This window comes from Tricharina praecox, assembly GCF_024521635.1.
Source record: "Tricharina praecox strain CBS 144465 chromosome Unknown BZA05scaffold_20, whole genome shotgun sequence".
In the NCBI taxonomy this organism is placed as follows: domain Eukaryota; kingdom Fungi; phylum Ascomycota; class Pezizomycetes; order Pezizales; family Pyronemataceae; genus Tricharina; species Tricharina praecox.
This window is the reverse complement of record NW_026250422.1, coordinates 221,199-237,538: the sequence shown is the minus strand read 5'-3', so window position 1 is coordinate 237,538 and position 16,340 is coordinate 221,199. Positions and strand designations below refer to the sequence as shown.

Here is a 16,340-nt window from a genome sequence, read left to right as displayed (position 1 = left end):
GGACCCATTGAAATCACGTGTTTGTCGATTGCATTGACGCGCTCCAGCCCAGCACGCAGCACGCAGCACGCAGTACCCAGCAAATTCACGCGTCAAGCTCCACCTTTGCGGCACTTCCCCCACCTCCACCTACCACTTCCACGCCCCTCCATCCATCCACACGAAACAACCACAACTACAAACGAAAACCCCCCTCTAGAAAATGGCAGACAACGAGAACCCCACCGTCCTGCTTGAATCCAACGACGGCTTCCAGTTCATTGTGCGCAAATCGGCCGCCATGAAGTCCTCAGCCATCAAGGGAATGTTGAACAAGCGCAGTATGATACATGCTTTTCCCCCTTCCTCCCCCATCCCCACCACACACCACATACGCACACATACCGAAACTGAAACCTACACTCAAACCTACCCGGCAAAGTTGAAGTTGAAATTAAAGTTATAGTTGAGAGAAGCTTGCTGATCGGGTCGGGTGTGGGAAATAGATAATTTCACCGAAGCTATCGAGAACCGTATCGTGTTCCAGAACATGAGGTACCCTACCCTCACGTCCTACAGCCTACCCCAAACTACCACGACGAGGAGCTTATGCAAAATAGCGGCGCGATCTTGGAGAAGGTGTGCCAGTACTTCTACCACTACGAAAAGTACAAGGGTTCCAAGGAGGAGATTCCAGAGCCCGACTTCATCACGCCCGAGCTGGCGCTGGAGCTGCTGTTCATTTCCGATTTCTTGGATTGTTAAAAGCCTCGGCGGTCTGAGTGGATAAATACTTGATACGATGGTATGGGAAATGTTTACACGAATACCTAGATGTTTACACGAATACCTAGATGAATAAAGAAGGGAAGCAATTGCTATATTTTATCCTTCATATCGTCCATCCGTCCATCCCGCCAGAGAAAGAAAAAAAAGAAGCCCAACAAAAGTACAGACGCCCCTTCCACTTGAATCCACAAAGCTAGTAAATCTACCGCACTTTCCTCCCTCCCCCCTCCGCTCCTCTGCAGGGAAAACGATCGTTGTAAAACACAGACAGAGCCAGAACTGAACCCCAAATCCACCAAGCAAGACGCCGCTGCGAGAGAGAGACGAGACGATCGCTAATGTGACAAACAAACTCACAATCAATACAACACAGCAAAACCATCTACTTCCTCCTACCTCCTCTTTCATCAACCATCATGATGATGTGTGAGACAAGTCGGGAAAGGCTAAGGGAGAGCAGAAAGAAGAGCGATGAAAAGAAAAGGGAAAACCCCGAACCCAGCCTTATTTTACCCCAGAACTATCAGTGATACCTCATGAAATCGTAACAAGCCGTTTGTTCGCATCAACAGCGCTGTCGTTCGTTGGTTCGGTCATGCGCATCAACAGCACATGCCCTTCTTCCTCTCAGTTTCCTGCGCCGCATCGACGTTGCCCTCGCGGGCTCCGCCCCTGCCACCACCACTGCCGCCGCCGCCGTTGCTGGCGTTGCCGCCAGCCGGACCATACAGCCTCTCATTCTCGATCTCCTGACGCCTCTCAACTAGTTTCCTAGCGATGACGTGGAAAACCTCGTCGACTCCCGTGTCATCCCTGGCCGAGATTTCATGACACGTATCCATCCAGCCGAGGCCTTCATTGTCGCCCAGGTGCTCAGCGGCATACGCAACGCATCTCTCGAATGGAATCTCGCGCTTCGATGGGTCCGCGTTGACTAGGTCCGCCTTGGTGCCGACAATATGGATTATGATATTATTGTTGATGTTTTTCTTGAGTTCGAGAAGCCTTTAGACGGTTTTGCTTATCGTTAGAGGGGGAGGGGAGATTGGGGGGACGAGCTCAAAGAGGTTACGTACCATGAGTGCATGGCGAGGAATGAGGCTTCTGAAGTGATGTCGTAGCAGAGAATTCCTGCTGCAGTTAGCTTCCATTGAAGATGAAACGAAGATTGGGGGTAGGTACCACAATTGGCGGACCTATAGTAGAGCTTCGATATGCTACGGTATCGCTCCTGTCCAGCCGTATCCTGCGCGCGCGAGATCTTTAGCCACCTTTGCTATGCCGATAATCGAAGGAAAAAGCGCGTACCCAAATCTAGTAGTAGCACCGAGTCAGTTCCAGCAATTCGTCACAGCTCCGACACCAACTCAAGGTCATACCTGCAACCTGACAAGACAATCGTCCACAACCACTTTCTTTGCCAGAAAACTGGCACCTATTGTCGACGCCGACGCCGGGTCGAATGTATTCTTGACATATCTGGAGGCGAGAAAGCGTAAGCTAGAGTTTGGACGAAAGCGAGGAATCGAGCGCAGTTTTTTTTCTTACCTGACTACAAGCGAAGTCTTTCCCACACCTGTAGACAAATCCCCGTCAGTTCGAAGATCGTGACAAAGAAGCCCCCGGGGTGCAGAACGAGCTACACGAAGCCCGTGCCCAACCCTACGGAGGTCGAGCGCACTGTGCAGTCAGCGAACGAGTGGTCCGAACGCACCTTGGGTTCCAAGGACGACTAGTTTTGCCTCGAGACTCATAGGCGCTGTTGGATCGTCGCTATGGTGTTGATGTTGCTGCGACAAGTGTAGGTTGACAGATCTATCTCTAGTAGATCTATAACGTTGACGGTGACCCGGGAGAGGAGGCGACGGGATGAGCGCGGGAGTGGGGGGTGGTGCGAAGTTGGGGAGGAGAGCGTGTCGTTTCGTTCGTGGATCGGTGACGGGAAGTCGCGTTGAAGAAAAAGTTGAAGTGGTAGAAACTCAACTTTACTTATTCCGAGCTGCTGTGGTCGAGGGGCAGCTTGGCTGGTCGCTGGTCGTTGGATGGGAGGGGGAAGGTCTAAAGGTGGCGGAGGCGGCGGCGGTTGGTGGTGGGCGTTTGGGGGGGAGGGCAGTAACTAGTGCCGCTGTTGGTAACGACAAGGAGATAAGGGTCAGCAACCGCGGAACCACAACTGCGACACAACTGCTCTACGCACTTTACTGGACCACGACAGGAGATGAGACTGGGAGGAAATTTCAGTCGCAAAGAATAGGAGAAGGAGAAGAGGAGGGGAAGGAGGCGGTACAAAGCTGAGAAACGGAACAAAAGTCAGGACATAAATACGGGTGTCCACACGCACAGCAACTCAAAAGCTGTTTCTAGAGTACCCTCACCGTTGAGCCTACTTGCATCACGAGGCGAGGCCAGATGGGGCACTCTGTCACTTGCGAGCTGATTATGATGCCGATGATGCATGGCATCCATACGTGCATGGGAGGGGAGAAGGGGGGGCTTGTGTGCGGAACAAGCCGCCGTTCCCGATGACCAGGCAGACAGGACGTAAGCTGCAAGACATGATGAGACAGGCGAGTGATGGAGCGAGTGGAGCTCAAGCACAAGCCACAGTGGCACACTGCGCTTCGCGTTCGCTCTTGCCGCCGTGCTAAAGACAGTCTTGATTTCGCGATTATCTAGCCGCCTACATGTCTCCTCTTTCCCCTTCTTTCACAGCAACAGATTCCGGGATCACTCCAAGTCGTGTGGAAGCCATTCACCTACCCACCTAGTCAATCGAGGACATCTGATACGCGATGGCTATCGTCGGCTGTGGCGCCGGTCAGCGTGCGGTGCAGTCTCGTCCGGTCTCGCAACATTTGAGTGAATCACGCGAGATACGTCCCCGATTGCCACAGGAATACATAAGAAGGCTGTAAAGTTGGACGCCACTTGCCGCCGAGAGTATTCAAAGATGTGCTGCAGTGAGTCCTCCCGTGCGCTGGGCTCAACAGAAACCATCTACCTATGATGCGTGACATGAGTAAACGCCCTATCAAAATCCTCCGGAAAACTTACCACCTAGTAGGTCACCACTGCTTTCGCTTGAGGATCCCGATCTCTGTCACGGTTGTATGTATGTGAATAACTCCGGTGAAGGATTGGTCACAATGAAGGAGGATGGCGATTGTGACTACCTACCGTGTGGTAGATATTAGGCGTCTGGATTCGCATGATGCCCACACGCCGTCTCCCTGACCGGATGTCCCGCACTTTGCGAAACGGGCCTTGGTCGGCGGTGATCTGCCTGGGAGACTGACGGTGAATCGTTAATGTCGGGTTAAACCGGGAGTGCAGTGGGATTGGACCCGAATACCAGTGTTTCCCACCGACGCAGCTCCTTCCCAAGGCAGCGTTCAACGAAGCCAGCTTTCCTGCTCTGATACCGGTAGTTATGTAGAATGTAAGACCTGCAAAGCGGGTTGGCACGAATTTACAGTACATATCGGTATAGGTACCGGTACTGCCTCGGATCGATCCCGACTTCGAGGTCCAGGCGTCCCTAGTTGTCCCCAGATACCGCGGGCGTCTGTCGGGCCTTGGTACGCCATAGGTTCAATAGCGGCTGTCGGCGCTAATCACTGTCCCGTCTAGGTGCCGGTATCAGTTGACTGGGACACTTCATCCAGCGGGGGGTGCTAATGACTGAGCGGACGGAGCACATGCTTGCCGAGCTTCAGTCATCCAGTCGTTCTTCCAATTTACGACTCGACCCTGGTTGACTGTGAGTCGGATCGCGTGGTGGTGAGTCAGGCCTGCAGTCGGAAGTCGGGACGTCGACCGGGCTGGAACATGAATCGATCGGAGAAGCCTCAGCTTTCTGGGGGGATACGACGCGGTTGACTGGTGGTGCTGGTGGCACCTCAAACACCTACAGCCCCCGTAGTTGGTACGGTATCGGAAATGCCAGTGTCCCGACTCCCCGGGTGGAAACTTGAAAGATAAACTTTCGCTTAGAGCCACGCCCACGTGGGGGAACCACAAACCCCTGTGCAAATCCTTCGAGAGCGTGTCTTGGCTCGCCGAAGGCTCGACGAAGCAGTCGTCCGGCCGGCGGCGTGTGAGCTGCACGCTATGTATTGCAGTTGGAAGTACAAATTCAAGTTCTGGGTCAACCGCTGGTGCGCGGAGCTACAATAGTAGTATATCCGTGGTGATTCAGAGAACCCACTGCCGTTCCCATTCTCTCTCGATCAACAGCCACAACGACAGCATTTGATTAGCCACCCTTCATGGCTCAACCATACGTCTTTCGTCATCACCACTCGGCGGCGAATAACCTCGCGACACTCGAAGTATAAGCGCGGGTTGCCGTATCATAAGCAGCTGGGGGAGCAAAAGCCCAGGCGCGAAAAGTTAAAACCGATGAAAACCTACACCGCCCCGTCTACATACCTCCGGGCCTCCTCTTGGAATGCAGCGTTGGAGAAAGACTCGACTACCGAAGTGCAATGCCGACGATGTTCTCAGCAGATCTAGTGCCAGACGATACGGTACGTAGTCCAAGCGGTCACAGACTGGGCGAGAGCCATGCTGAGGTACATATCCACGCGATTTACTGGTTCTTGACATTGAATCGGCACTAACTAGCTTCTGGGACCGAAGATCTACGTCTATATACGGTCATTACTCGGATTGAAGGCCAACACGGACCTTCAAGCTTGCGCCGTCTTCGGATTCCAAGGCGAATGGATGTTTCTTAGTCTGCAAGTAATGAATTCAATTTATCGTTGGATGACTTATTCGACGGTTCATCAAAATCTCAGATGAACACAAAGGTGGTGAATGGTGACGGGCAAAGTTCGGTGCATCTACCGTGTAAAGCCCCCCCTCCCCCCTATATGAGGACTACATAGAAGGAATGGGAATACTATTTCGTATTCGGAACGAGTTGATGACCAATCCAGTTCGATGCATCAGCTCTACGGGCCCTGGCCTGATCCGAACCGAATACATTCGAATTTCGAAGCAAGACTGACGAGCTATGCGAGCAGCTGCAGAGCATGACCGGGACCGTCGCTACATATCTCGACGGCTTATAGGATAGCATGGACACCAAGCACCAGCAATATCACTGATATCGCCTTCCACCCGGAAAATCCGCCCTGTATGGTGTTTTGGGATCGGAAGAAAGGAGAACACCCAATTGCCGGTATGTATGAAGAAGTTATTTGGCCGAGCTCATACATAGCAAGCAGTATGTACGTCCGCGCCAACGCCACAACTGAATGCCTCTTCGGGTTGCCCAAATGCTTCAGTGCTAGTCCTGACATGGCAGCTTGAGCGCCGGCTCATACGCACTGGACAACGCGGAAGGCAGCCGAGCGTGCGGATGAAGCGGCTTCTGCGGGTGCCGTTACTATCTCGGGACATGAGCTCTTCAAGAAGTTCATCCAAGGTGCTCTTGGGTTTCGGCAATGCGGAAGAGGCAGAGCGGCTCCTGTGCCGAACTGCCGTACCTATCCCGTCATTCATCGGAATGCGGTGATGGAGTCTGGAGGATGCAGTCAGAAGGGCTCTGTGGGCTTTGTGGTCCTTAGACCGGTCATAGGTCAACCGAAACATTGTGAGTACGTATGCTCACTAAGAAGTCCAAGTGATATCGTTCTCGTATGTATCCAGATACTGATGGTTATGTAGTTGACGAGTGAATTCCGCAGGAAACGTCCGAGTCTGTGAGTCGGAGAAAGTCATATGTACCTAGTGAGCCTTGACCCAGCGAGTCCCCAGGCTCAAGATATCTATCACTCTTGTACCTGCTCGTAGTTCTCATTCATCCCAGTTTGGGTTGGATAACCTCCAAGACCGTGCGATAACATTCGGAAGCTACCTATGATAGGTACCGGATGTATGAAGCCGATAGGTATTCGCACAGCTCCGACGCATCGTCAACATGAGCTTCCGACATAGATGATAGGACTCGAAGCGATCGAGTCATTGCAGGATACCTATTCGCGAGAAACACCAATGAGCTTCGACGGCGACGGCGAAATCGGGTGCGATGGAGGTTGGCCGCGCAGAGGCAGAGCGAAACGGCCCGTGGAATTCCCACAATCTGTCGGTCTCTAGGCTGTACGTAGAGAAAGTAAGGCCGCGATGAAGGCTGTGGCTGGGTTCAGATGAAGGTGCATACACTGTACCAGTACAGACCCCCAACGTTTGCCAACAAGAGTAACACGGTAGGGAGAGCTGACGTAGATTTGACATTTCCTAAGAGGGGTATATAGTGGCCTATGTACGGGCGTGAAGGCATCGTCGGCGAGCTCATGAACGCTGCCCGTCCGCTGTTCCGAACTGGCTCGTGAGGAACGCATGTGGGCGCTAGAATGGGTAGAACCCCTCATCCTTTTTCAAATGGGGACTTCCCTCCCTTCGCCTCCTTCAGGCTTTATTCTTTCTGCAGCCGTCAACATGTCTGATGTGCATTTGCTTTTGGCACTTGGCCGGTCCCACGGTGCGGTCGACAAATCGAATCGCTTTATATGCATTTGTACCCATCCCGACCCCACATCTGCCCGGCCGCATAAATAAAGATCCCCTCGTCCTCGTCCTCGTCGGCCACCCCGATAACTCCCCACCCCCACCACCAGCCCCTCTAGAGGACTTTACAGTGGGCCATCTTCCCCACGGGGAAACCTCCTCCTCATCATCCTCATCCTCCTCTGGCCCGGACTTTGAACACCGCCCGCTCGCCCCGGGAAGGGCCTAGACGGAGCTAGCCAACCCCGCGAATCTCATCCGTTACTGAGCAGCCGTTAGCTTCCCGCCGTCCGGTCGTTTGTCATGTCGATCACCAAGTGCTACATATGAAAGTAGTGGCGTTCTCCATGTGAACAGTGAACGAAGCCGGGGCAGATGGGGATACCGGTACATATGTAACTGTGGCACGGACGAGGGGATGTGGCGAATGCGATTCCTCTAGTTATCCTCGGGAGTCGGTACCTATTGCTGTTATCCACTTTCAGACTTTCAGTCCCATTACGGGGACCAATTCCTCAATGGTCACCGTCGGGTATCCAGTGTGCACTCGGCGTCTCACTCCGCATCCGAGTTACCGGTATCTGTCCAGGTACTCTACAGTAGTTACCCACTAGATAAAGCCAGATATGACTTTCGTCAGCAGCGTTGCAGGCAGGCAGCGATTGCACAGTTGCCCACAGTGTGGATCGGCACAGTTCCAGCCGGAGGTGCCGGTGGTTCCCACCGGCCCCCGTTTTTTTCGCGCAAATACTACTCCGCATTCCTCCACACTGGGCCAGGGAGAGTTAGCGCGGGCTTCCCATCAACCGAGGCGAGATATATGAACCGTGCAGCTTTCCCGGCGCATTGGACGCGGCGGTCAACAACTCTTGCTTGATAAAACCTGACAGCTCGCCCACTACTTGCACCTACACGAACGCACGACCAACAGAGAAAGATCAAGAAGGAAAGGAAGAAAAACAGATACAGATACAGATACAATGGCTAAATTAACGGGAGTCGACATAGCGAACCATAACACCAAGGAGTCGTGTTGGGTCATCGTCCACGGAAAGGCTTATGATGTCACCGAATTCCTACCAGAACAGTTTGTCTTCCCCCCGTCCCTTGAGCGTGTGTGCGTGTGAAGGGAGAGATGAGAGAGAGAGAGAGCACTGACAGACGATAAACAGTCCCGGAGGATCCAAAATCATCCTAAAATATGCCGGCAAAGACGCGACCGAAGAATTCGAGCCGATCCACCCTCCAGACACACTCGACAAGTACCTCGACAAGAAGTTCCACCTGGGCAAGGTCGACATGAGCACGGTCAACATTGAGGAGAAGCAGGTGGACCCCGACGAGGCGGCGCGGCAGGAGCGGATTAAGCACATGCCCGCGCTCGAGCAGTGCTACAACTTGTCGGACTTCGAGTACGTGGCGAAACAGGTCATGAAGCGAACCGCGTGGGGCTACTACTCGTCCGGTGCGGACGACGAGATCACAATGCGGGAGAACCGGACTGCGTTCCACAAGATCTGGTTCAGACCAAAGATCTTGATCGACGTGCAGCATGTCGACATGTCGACCACCATGCTGGGCTCCAAGTGCGATATCCCATTCTACATCACTGCCACGGCGCTCGGAAAGCTGGGACATCCCGACGGAGAAACGGTGCTCACCAAGGCCGCCGCGAAGCACGGCATCATTCAGATGATCCCTACACTAGCGTCCTGCTCGTTCGACGAAATCGTCGACGCCGCCGACGGAAAGCAGACGCAGTGGTTCCAGCTGTACGTCAACAAGGACCGCGACATCACCGCGCGCATCGTCAAGCACGCCGAGCAGCGCGGCTGTAAGGGTCTCTTCATCACCGTTGACGCGCCACAGCTCGGACGGAGGGAGAAGGACATGCGTTCCAAGTTCTCGGACGACGGCAGTGACGTGCAGAAGGCCGGCGAGGGCGATTCGATCGATCGGTCGCAGGGTGCCGCCCGCGCCATCTCCTCGTTCATCGACCCGAGCCTGAGCTGGAAGGACATCCCGTTCTTCCAGAAGATCACGAAGATGCCCGTCGTGCTGAAGGGCGTGCAGCGTGTCGACGATGTGATGAAGGCGGTGGAGCACGGCATGCACGCCGTCGTTCTCTCCAACCACGGTGGACGACAACTAGACACGGCGCCCACCGGAATCGAGCTGCTGGCGGAGGTAATGGCCGAGCTGCGCTCGCGGAACTGGCAAGACAAGATCGAGATCTACGTTGACGGAGGAGTTCGACGAGCATCCGACGTGGTCAAGGCGGTGTGTCTCGGAGCGAAGGGTGTCGGTATCGGCCGGCCATTCTTGTACGCCATGAGCTCGTACGGAGAACCCGGTGTCTGCAGAGCCATCCAGCTGCTCAAGGACGAGTTCGAGATGAACATGCGGTTGATCGGCGCCAGGACCGTGGCGGAGTTGACGCCCGATCTGGTGGATACCCGTGGTCTGCAGGTGCACACTGTCACCACTGGCAGCGACGTCCTGAACCAGACTGTGTACTCGCCGTTGACGAACCCGGTGTTCAAGGCGAGGGCGAACCTATAGGTGTGGGTGTTGGCGGGATCGTGTTGATTTATGACTTTTGTTATCGGGGAAGCGTTGGTTGGTTGGCTGGCATGTAGATGATATCCATGAGAAAGTTTGAATGTAGCATGTACCGGTAGCAGTGGGTGGTTACTTGTGTGATAATAGAGCGGGATGCTACTAGTTACGAGATGAGATGAGATGTGCCAGTCTGCGGTGTTTCTAGAAGTATTGGAGAGCGTTCTTTGTTTTCTGGAACGCTGGAAATACATAATTCTTGAATTCTAATTCTACATAACCATGGCGTGGTTCCACGCGCAGTTCCACGCGCAGTTCCACGCGCAGGGACTCGTCCACAGCGCTGCACGTGAAGCTTGGCGAAACGAAGACAGAGTACAGAGATCTCATCTCAGATGAGGATTGTACTGGAGATGCTCGTTTCATAAGTGGGATTATTCGATTGGAATCTGAAGCCCTCCGAGCGAAGTGACTGGCGCTATTTTTCTGGGACTGTATGATGCGCTCACCGCTCTTTCCCTGCGTTCCTTCCCCATAACTAGAGCCGCAGAGCGAGAGGAAATTCCCCTCTGTTTATACTCGATCCATTTCCCCTTCGTTTGCGTGGTGGTAGCTTGCAGCGTTCGGAATGGATCTCTACTACTCTCTGTAGCATCTATGAAATAGTTGACTATGATGCTTCCACAGTTCTGCGTCCCAGAATCTAAAGTGACGGGCCGCACCCGATGAATTGCTGGTGTCTCTTTGCGCAACGCCCCCACCAAAGTAACATCCCCACAGATGCAGAGCAATCTACTTCATTTCTCCGCTCTCATCATGGCTCTTCTCTTCCTGTCAACCTCCTCCCCCTCCATTCTCGTGTTGAAATGTCAGCAGCCTCGTCATCGCATTCCATCACATGTACCCTCATCGGAGTTCGCCGTGATCCCCAGCGGCGACGTCTTAGAAGCCGCCCTAGTTCCGTTCGCTGGTGCGTGTTTCGTAACAAGACAACCACTGGCCGCCAGGCTAACACCTCGTAAACCTACCTCTTCTGGCCCCCACTTCGCCTCTCGCCATCTTAAGAACCCACATACCACCCCGCACTCTTCTGCTTCACTCATCCATCACACGTACGCTCACCGCCGCGACGGAATAAAGAATATACACCCAGACCGCCAGATAGGATATCTACAGACAGAATGGTGCAGCGCAAGTACATCACCTACAACCAGGTTCGTCTCTCCCCCCAGCGGCTGAAATGTGGGACCGCTATGGCTGACACCACGACAGGTCCACAAGCTCTGCCAGGAGTCCGCCCAAAAGATCCTGAATGAGTTCAAGCCCAGCCTCATGATCGCGTTTGGCCCCCTTGCTCCCCCATTCCCTCCTCCAGGCCTGACCGTATTAGCATCGGCGGTGGCGGCTACGTTCCAGCGCGCATCCTGCGCTCGTTCCTGAAGACCAAAGACAGCGCGAACATTCCGATCCAAGCGATCGGGCTGTCGCTGTACGAGAAGCTTTCGACGGGCAACAGCTCCTCATCGGGGCCCGAGGAGAAGGCGGGGCACACGGTGACGCGCACACAGTGGCTGGACTTCAGCGCCGTCAAGAATTCGGACCTGGTCGGACGGAACATCCTCATTGTCGACGAGGTCGACGACACCCGCACTACGCTGCAGTACGCCGTCCAAGAGCTGCAGAAGGATGTCGAGATGGCCGCTGAGAAGATGGGCCGCAAGGGCGAGGAGACCAGGTTCTTCGTCTTTGTGCTGCATGTAGGTTTTTTCTTCACGGGGGAGGTGGGTGGGTATGTGTCGCGGCTGACGTGAGCAGAACAAGAATAAGGACAAGAAGGGTGTGCTCCCCGAGGACATGATGAGGGAGGGCAGGTATTTGGCCGCCGAGACCGTCGGCGACGAGTGGTGCTGCTACCCTTGGGAGGCTACCGACATCGACGAGCACGACCGACTCGCGGCCGAGGCGGAGTCGAAGAAATCCGCGTCAAAGCCGAATGGAAACTAGATGGGCCGAGGACAAAAGTTTTATGTGCTTTCTGGGGAAGGATGATGGACTGCAGGTGGTTCTGATGTCCTTTTGTCGGCTGGAGGGGTGGATACGTACTCTACATGGCATACAATAAAAATAGAACTCTGATCTGATGCCATTGTATATGGCGATTTGATTCTGTGCCCGAGTCCCGAGTTGCTTAGACTAAGTATTCAGGATCCTTGCTATAACGATAGGCCCAGAATCATATTCCCTTTTCGCTGCGGGTGACGATACATCAATGCTATGGAAACAGGTAACTCACCCATATCTGGGGCCGCCGGCCGGCTGGGCTGCCTTCTGATCACTCACAGGACACCTAAAATCGTATTGCAATGATCACCAAGACTTGCGAGCTCCCAACCAGCGAAGGGAGGTCTCCAAGCCAACCACTGGGTTACTCTAACGAGGGTTTCCCGGTCACCCGCCGCCGCAGCGGTGCACGCAGTATCACTCGGTGGATAATTGCACGAAGTCGGAGCAAATTCCGGTCGTGTATCTGCGGTTTCCTGGAGATCGAAAGCGCATACACTTTGGATGTCGAGCTGTTCAGAGTGACATTCAAGGCATGTACTCTCGCTACATACCAGCGAGGAGAAGGAGGAGGCGGAGAATGGCGCGGCGAATGATAGATTGCCGTCGGCCTCGGTCATTGCCGCCAGGGCAGAAGCCTTCAAGCCCTCAAGCCTTGAAGTGGCGGTGACGCTAGCCAGTGTGATTAGGGCTTCGCTACTATGACCTAGAGGCATTCACACCCATCACTCGGAGGATTTCACGAATCACCTCGGCACTTCGGGAGAGACAACACCACCCGATGAATTCTCAGCTTCCTCCTCGACCACCACCCCACCAACAAACCCCAACCACTACCGCTCCCATCCTTCAGGGAATTCCTACCATCTCGACTCCTCGCTCAATATCTCCGCCAACTCAACTTCGACCACCGCTCACTACCTTGTGGAAATTCGTACCATCTTGCCAGCTCACCTTCCGCAACACCATTTCAGCTCATCACGTCCTTTGGAAACACACTCTCATCAATCCTTACACGAATTCCACCACTCCTCGAGCCTTACATACAACATTCGAAATCTCACATAGACCTACAACCTCGCGAAACACTACTTCTGGACAACCTCCCAGCGCCACACATAGGTAACTCGATTTCCGATACTCTCATGCCTCATCGCTGAAGGAACCGACCGAGAAAACTCTCAGTCGCTTCACCGAATCATCGCTCAGCACAGCGCTCCTCGATTCACATTCACAATCCAACTTCCAACCGCAGCACACCACCCACAGCACACCACCCACAACAACACACTCAAAATCATGCTTAAAAAACGGCAGGCCGAAATGCCACTGGGGATGCTCGTGGAGTTCTACACGTGGCTATGTGTTTGGTCCGTGATAGTGCTGTACGCCTTCGTCCTATTCTTCTGGGTGCAGTACGCGCGCCTATTGGACGAGGAGCACGAGCTGCTGTGTCCTTACGAGGTGCTCAAGGCGCACTACCGAGACTGCCGGCTCGAGGTGTTCGCTTACGAGTTGGACGAGAACGCTATGCAGCCGGAGGAGACGGATTACAAGCAGGAGGAGGGTGAAGCGAAGCAGGAGGAGGAGGATGAGAAAGAAGGGGAGAACTTCGCCGAAGGATCCACCACCACGGCTGGAGACGACGAGGGCGGGGGTGAGGGTGAAAGGAGCTTCACGATCACCGGGCACTACAGTCTGTCGAGGTCGGTGGCTAGTCGCTTCAGCATGGCGAGGTCGGCGGCCGCTGAGAGGAACTTCCCGTCTCCTGGGCGCTTCAGCATGTCGAGGTCGGTGGCCAGTCGCTTCAGCATGTCGAGGTACGCGGCCAGTGAGAGGTCTACGGCCACTGAGAGGAATGCCGCAACTGAGACGGATGCGGATAGTCAGAGGACCCAGGTGGAGGCGCTGTTTCACACGCCGCCTTCCGTTCCACGGCAGTTTTCTTAACTGCGTCGAAGGGGATGCATCCAGAGGCCCGGGAGGGAATCGCTGCTTTCAAAAAAAAATCGGATCCAGGTTGCCTTTATTGCGGTTACAGGCAGCAGTGGATGAGAAGGGATGGGGAGGGGATTGTGGGATACGGGGAGTGAAGATTGTTTTTCATGTTTCCGTGTTTCCTTGTTTCCGTTTGTCTAGTGTTTTTCTTTCCGTTCTTTTGTCTGCTAGATTGCGAATACAGGCAGCGACAGACATCTTACATCTTCATCTACAGTTACAGTCTCAGTTACAATTTCATTTCTTCTTATTTCCGGCCGTCAGTTATGTGCTAGTTAACTTGCATGTTATACGTGTAACTTTAACTTCGTCTTCCCCACGGTTCACATAGATATTAAACCTCATCACCACTTCTTCCCCCATCACTCGCACAGAACTGGTGTCTTTAGCCTTACATACCGAGAAGCACAGCGTCGTCCATGATCTATGGCGAATGCCAATCAACTCAATACAGAAACCTAACCCGTTCAACCGTAGTAAAGAGCGTCGAACGCCGTGTCGTGAAAACTCATGAGTAGGTTTACACGAAAACTGGTATCTACTAGATATAGTACCAACTCAGACCGGCAACTCTTCCTCGGACATGGGGACAGAGGCAGAGTGGGGGATCGTAGAAACGTCCCCCTCCCCCCGCCGGTAGGTGACTCCGGCGGTGCTGAAAGAAAGACATCAAAGTCGGGCCGGGAGAAGAGTATGTACTAGATATCTATGCCTAGGCAGTTACCCCACAAGCCACTGGGCTGAGACACTTTGGGGTCTGGCATTTACGAATCACCAACACTTTTACTCATGTAGATAGTGACTGTAGTTATACAGTTCCCTTGGCTATGTGGCCAAACAAGTAACTAACTCCCCTCGACGCCAGGACGTCAGACGTCTATCTACTTGACTATGGGGAATCCCATGGTACATAAGCCGCCAATTGCTCTACCAGTGCTAGTAGTTAGCTAAGGATCCTGGGGTAGAACCTACCTGTGTTACGTCGGCGACAACACTTACCGACCTTCAGATCCCGTACTAAATACCAGACCATCGACTCCTGAAACTCCATGTACTTGGCATTACTTCTCGTCACCACCGATGGCGCTCGGGAGACTTTGGTGGCGTCTTGGGTGTCCTTCCTCCCTCAGTGGACGTTTCGAATCCAACAAGCAGCAGCAGCTCGGTGCGGACTGCACGGCGCACGCCAAAAGAAAAACTGTTGGAAGCGAGGCCGATAACTATCGGGGATTGTTGTGACCGACTGCTGGCGGCCCCGTTGCCCACAGGTCACGTTTCTCGGCGCTGTTCTGGGGGTGGGAGGTTCCAGTTAAGACTCCACGACACTCGGGTGGAACGAGGAGCTTCTGAACCGAAGCCTGATCCTCAGACAGACAAGCATAGGTACCGGTATTCAGCCTTCCGGCGATCGATCATTGGTGGTCAATCCGTGGTTCACTGCTGGGAGCATTTTATTCTCGGATCTCTCCCGCTGGTCGCAGAGCTCTGATCCCATTCCCGCATCCAAAAGATAGGTAGGTAGTTCGTCTACGGTACCGGTACTGCCATGAGAACCTCGATGGATCATAGTTCCGCCCTGCACAGGACCTCGGCCACAATCCGAAATTCCGAATACGGCAGCTAGGTAAGTAAGTGTCGGCTCCAGGCGGCAGGCCCTGGCACTCGCGCCTGTCACTGTCACTCACTGTCACTGTCACTGTCGCTTTCGCTTGATTGCTTTTTTGATACCGTAGCCGTCCTCTGCCGCTGAGCCCATGACCCCGTAAGAAGGGGGAAGTCGCTTTGGACAGTGGTATCCAGTATGGTGCCGCCTGTGTACTGTTCAAAACGGCTGTAACTACGGCCAAGCACTCCATGCAACTTCGAGGCGCCACCGAACCGAACCGAACAATAACCATCTAACTACATAGACCGGAGCATAAACTGCCCGAAACCCACCAGCACAGTCCTACCTTCTACGGGTATGTACCGAAGACACGGTGGCGGAACGTGACGTGCGATCAGTTACCAAGGTACATACACAGGACCTAGAAACGGCCCTGATTTTTTCTGTGGCTCGGAGATGTGGTCCAGAAAGGGTTGAGTCAAGCCCGGCACCCACAGTCACAGAAAGCTGGTCGGAAGCTGGATCCTCATGATCTTTATCTTCCCAGCCCAGGATTCGATGGATGGATGGACGGGCGGCCAGCGATTTGCGGTGCATGCTTGGTAGCGGTATGCATCATTGCACCGTTGCACCGCCAGATGGCATGATACGATGATGATGCCGTCCCCATTAGTATTTGGAAATTGGAACTCGTAGGACAAATCCTACCGAGATGTGATACGTACAGTATAGGACATGGGAATGACTGATCACCCATGAAAGTTTCAGATACAGAGCGGCCTCGGCCTAACTTGCTCAGATTATAGCTACTACATACATATGTCTATATGCC

At 53.8% G+C, this 16,340-nt stretch overlaps 6 protein-coding genes across 6 annotated transcripts; 4 read left to right on the top strand and 2 right to left on the bottom strand.

Annotated features, from left to right (window-relative positions):
• Positions 1-78: 78 nt before the first annotated feature.
• Positions 79-855, top strand: BZA05DRAFT_404294 (transcriptional elongation regulator Elc1/Elongin C). The gene is made up of 3 exons (XM_051484288.1): positions 79-320; positions 486-534; positions 600-855. The coding sequence occupies exons 1-3, from the start codon at positions 203-205 to the stop codon at positions 742-744; spliced, it is 312 nt and encodes a 103-aa protein (XP_051337504.1). The 5' UTR covers positions 79-202; the 3' UTR covers positions 745-855.
• On the bottom strand, positions 856-1,434 carry BZA05DRAFT_404293 (uncharacterized protein). The gene has a single exon (XM_051484287.1). The coding sequence runs from the start codon at positions 1,174-1,176 to the stop codon at positions 865-867; it is 312 nt and encodes a 103-aa protein (XP_051337503.1). The 5' UTR covers positions 1,177-1,434; the 3' UTR covers positions 856-864.
• On the bottom strand, positions 1,274-2,721 carry BZA05DRAFT_118970 (P-loop containing nucleoside triphosphate hydrolase protein). The gene is made up of 7 exons (XM_051478659.1): positions 2,483-2,721; positions 2,317-2,344; positions 2,148-2,247; positions 2,077-2,082; positions 1,951-2,014; positions 1,845-1,899; positions 1,274-1,773 (listed from the first exon to the last, which is right to left on the bottom strand). Exons 1-7 carry the CDS (start codon positions 2,520-2,522, stop codon positions 1,371-1,373), a joined length of 696 nt encoding a protein of 231 aa, XP_051337502.1. The 5' UTR covers positions 2,523-2,721; the 3' UTR covers positions 1,274-1,370.
• A 5,217-nt stretch (positions 2,722-7,938) lies between these two features.
• On the top strand, positions 7,939-10,064 carry BZA05DRAFT_404283 (putative mitochondrial cytochrome b2). Its single transcript, XM_051484286.1, has 2 exons — positions 7,939-8,371; positions 8,457-10,064. The coding sequence occupies exons 1-2, from the start codon at positions 8,265-8,267 to the stop codon at positions 9,844-9,846; spliced, it is 1,497 nt and encodes a 498-aa protein (XP_051337501.1). The 5' UTR covers positions 7,939-8,264; the 3' UTR covers positions 9,847-10,064.
• An 881-nt stretch (positions 10,065-10,945) lies between these two features.
• On the top strand, positions 10,946-12,215 carry BZA05DRAFT_118904 (phosphoribosyltransferase-like protein). Its single transcript, XM_051478658.1, has 5 exons — positions 10,946-11,057; positions 11,116-11,183; positions 11,234-11,600; positions 11,659-12,127; positions 12,186-12,215. Exons 1-4 carry the CDS (start codon positions 11,025-11,027, stop codon positions 11,845-11,847), a joined length of 657 nt encoding a protein of 218 aa, XP_051337500.1. The 5' UTR covers positions 10,946-11,024; the 3' UTR covers positions 11,848-12,127; positions 12,186-12,215.
• A 1,301-nt stretch (positions 12,216-13,516) lies between these two features.
• On the top strand, positions 13,517-14,305 carry BZA05DRAFT_404277 (uncharacterized protein). The gene has a single exon (XM_051484285.1). The coding sequence runs from the start codon at positions 13,763-13,765 to the stop codon at positions 14,231-14,233; it is 471 nt and encodes a 156-aa protein (XP_051337499.1). The 5' UTR covers positions 13,517-13,762; the 3' UTR covers positions 14,234-14,305.
• Positions 14,306-16,340: the final 2,035 nt, after the last annotated feature.

Excerpts from the sequence above, each read along its gene's own strand:
- BZA05DRAFT_404293 (XM_051484287.1), bottom strand. The coding sequence starts at position 1,176 with ATGAAAGAGGAGGTAGGAGGAAGTAGATGGTTTTGCTGTGTTGTATTG.
- BZA05DRAFT_118904 (XM_051478658.1), top strand. The coding sequence starts at position 11,025 with ATGGTGCAGCGCAAGTACATCACCTACAACCAG. Across the intron at positions 11,058-11,115 it reads AGTACATCACCTACAACCAG|GTCCACAAGCTCTGCCAGGA; the intron begins GTTCGTCTCTCC and ends ACACCACGACAG. Across the intron at positions 11,184-11,233 it reads AAGCCCAGCCTCATGATCGC|CATCGGCGGTGGCGGCTACG; the intron begins GTTTGGCCCCCT and ends TGACCGTATTAG.
- BZA05DRAFT_404277 (XM_051484285.1), top strand. The coding sequence starts at position 13,763 with ATGCCGCAACTGAGACGGATGCGGATAGTCAGAGGACCCAGGTGGAGG.
- BZA05DRAFT_118970 (XM_051478659.1), bottom strand. The coding sequence starts at position 2,522 with ATGAGTCTCGAGGCAAAACTAGTCGTCCTTGGAACCCAAG. Across the intron at positions 1,900-1,950 it reads CTATAGGTCCGCCAATTGTG|GAATTCTCTGCTACGACATC; the intron begins GTACCTACCCCC and ends TAACTGCAGCAG. Across the intron at positions 1,774-1,844 it reads TTCCTCGCCATGCACTCATG|GCTTCTCGAACTCAAGAAAA; the intron begins GTACGTAACCTC and ends AACCGTCTAAAG.
- BZA05DRAFT_404294 (XM_051484288.1), top strand. The coding sequence starts at position 203 with ATGGCAGACAACGAGAACCCCACCGTCCTGCTTGAATCCAACGACGGC. Across the intron at positions 321-485 it reads GGGAATGTTGAACAAGCGCA|ATAATTTCACCGAAGCTATC; the intron begins GTATGATACATG and ends TGTGGGAAATAG. Across the intron at positions 535-599 it reads ATCGTGTTCCAGAACATGAG|CGGCGCGATCTTGGAGAAGG; the intron begins GTACCCTACCCT and ends TATGCAAAATAG.
- BZA05DRAFT_404283 (XM_051484286.1), top strand. The coding sequence starts at position 8,265 with ATGGCTAAATTAACGGGAGTCGACATAGCGAACCATAACACCAAGGAG. Across the intron at positions 8,372-8,456 it reads ACCGAATTCCTACCAGAACA|TCCCGGAGGATCCAAAATCA; the intron begins GTTTGTCTTCCC and ends GACGATAAACAG.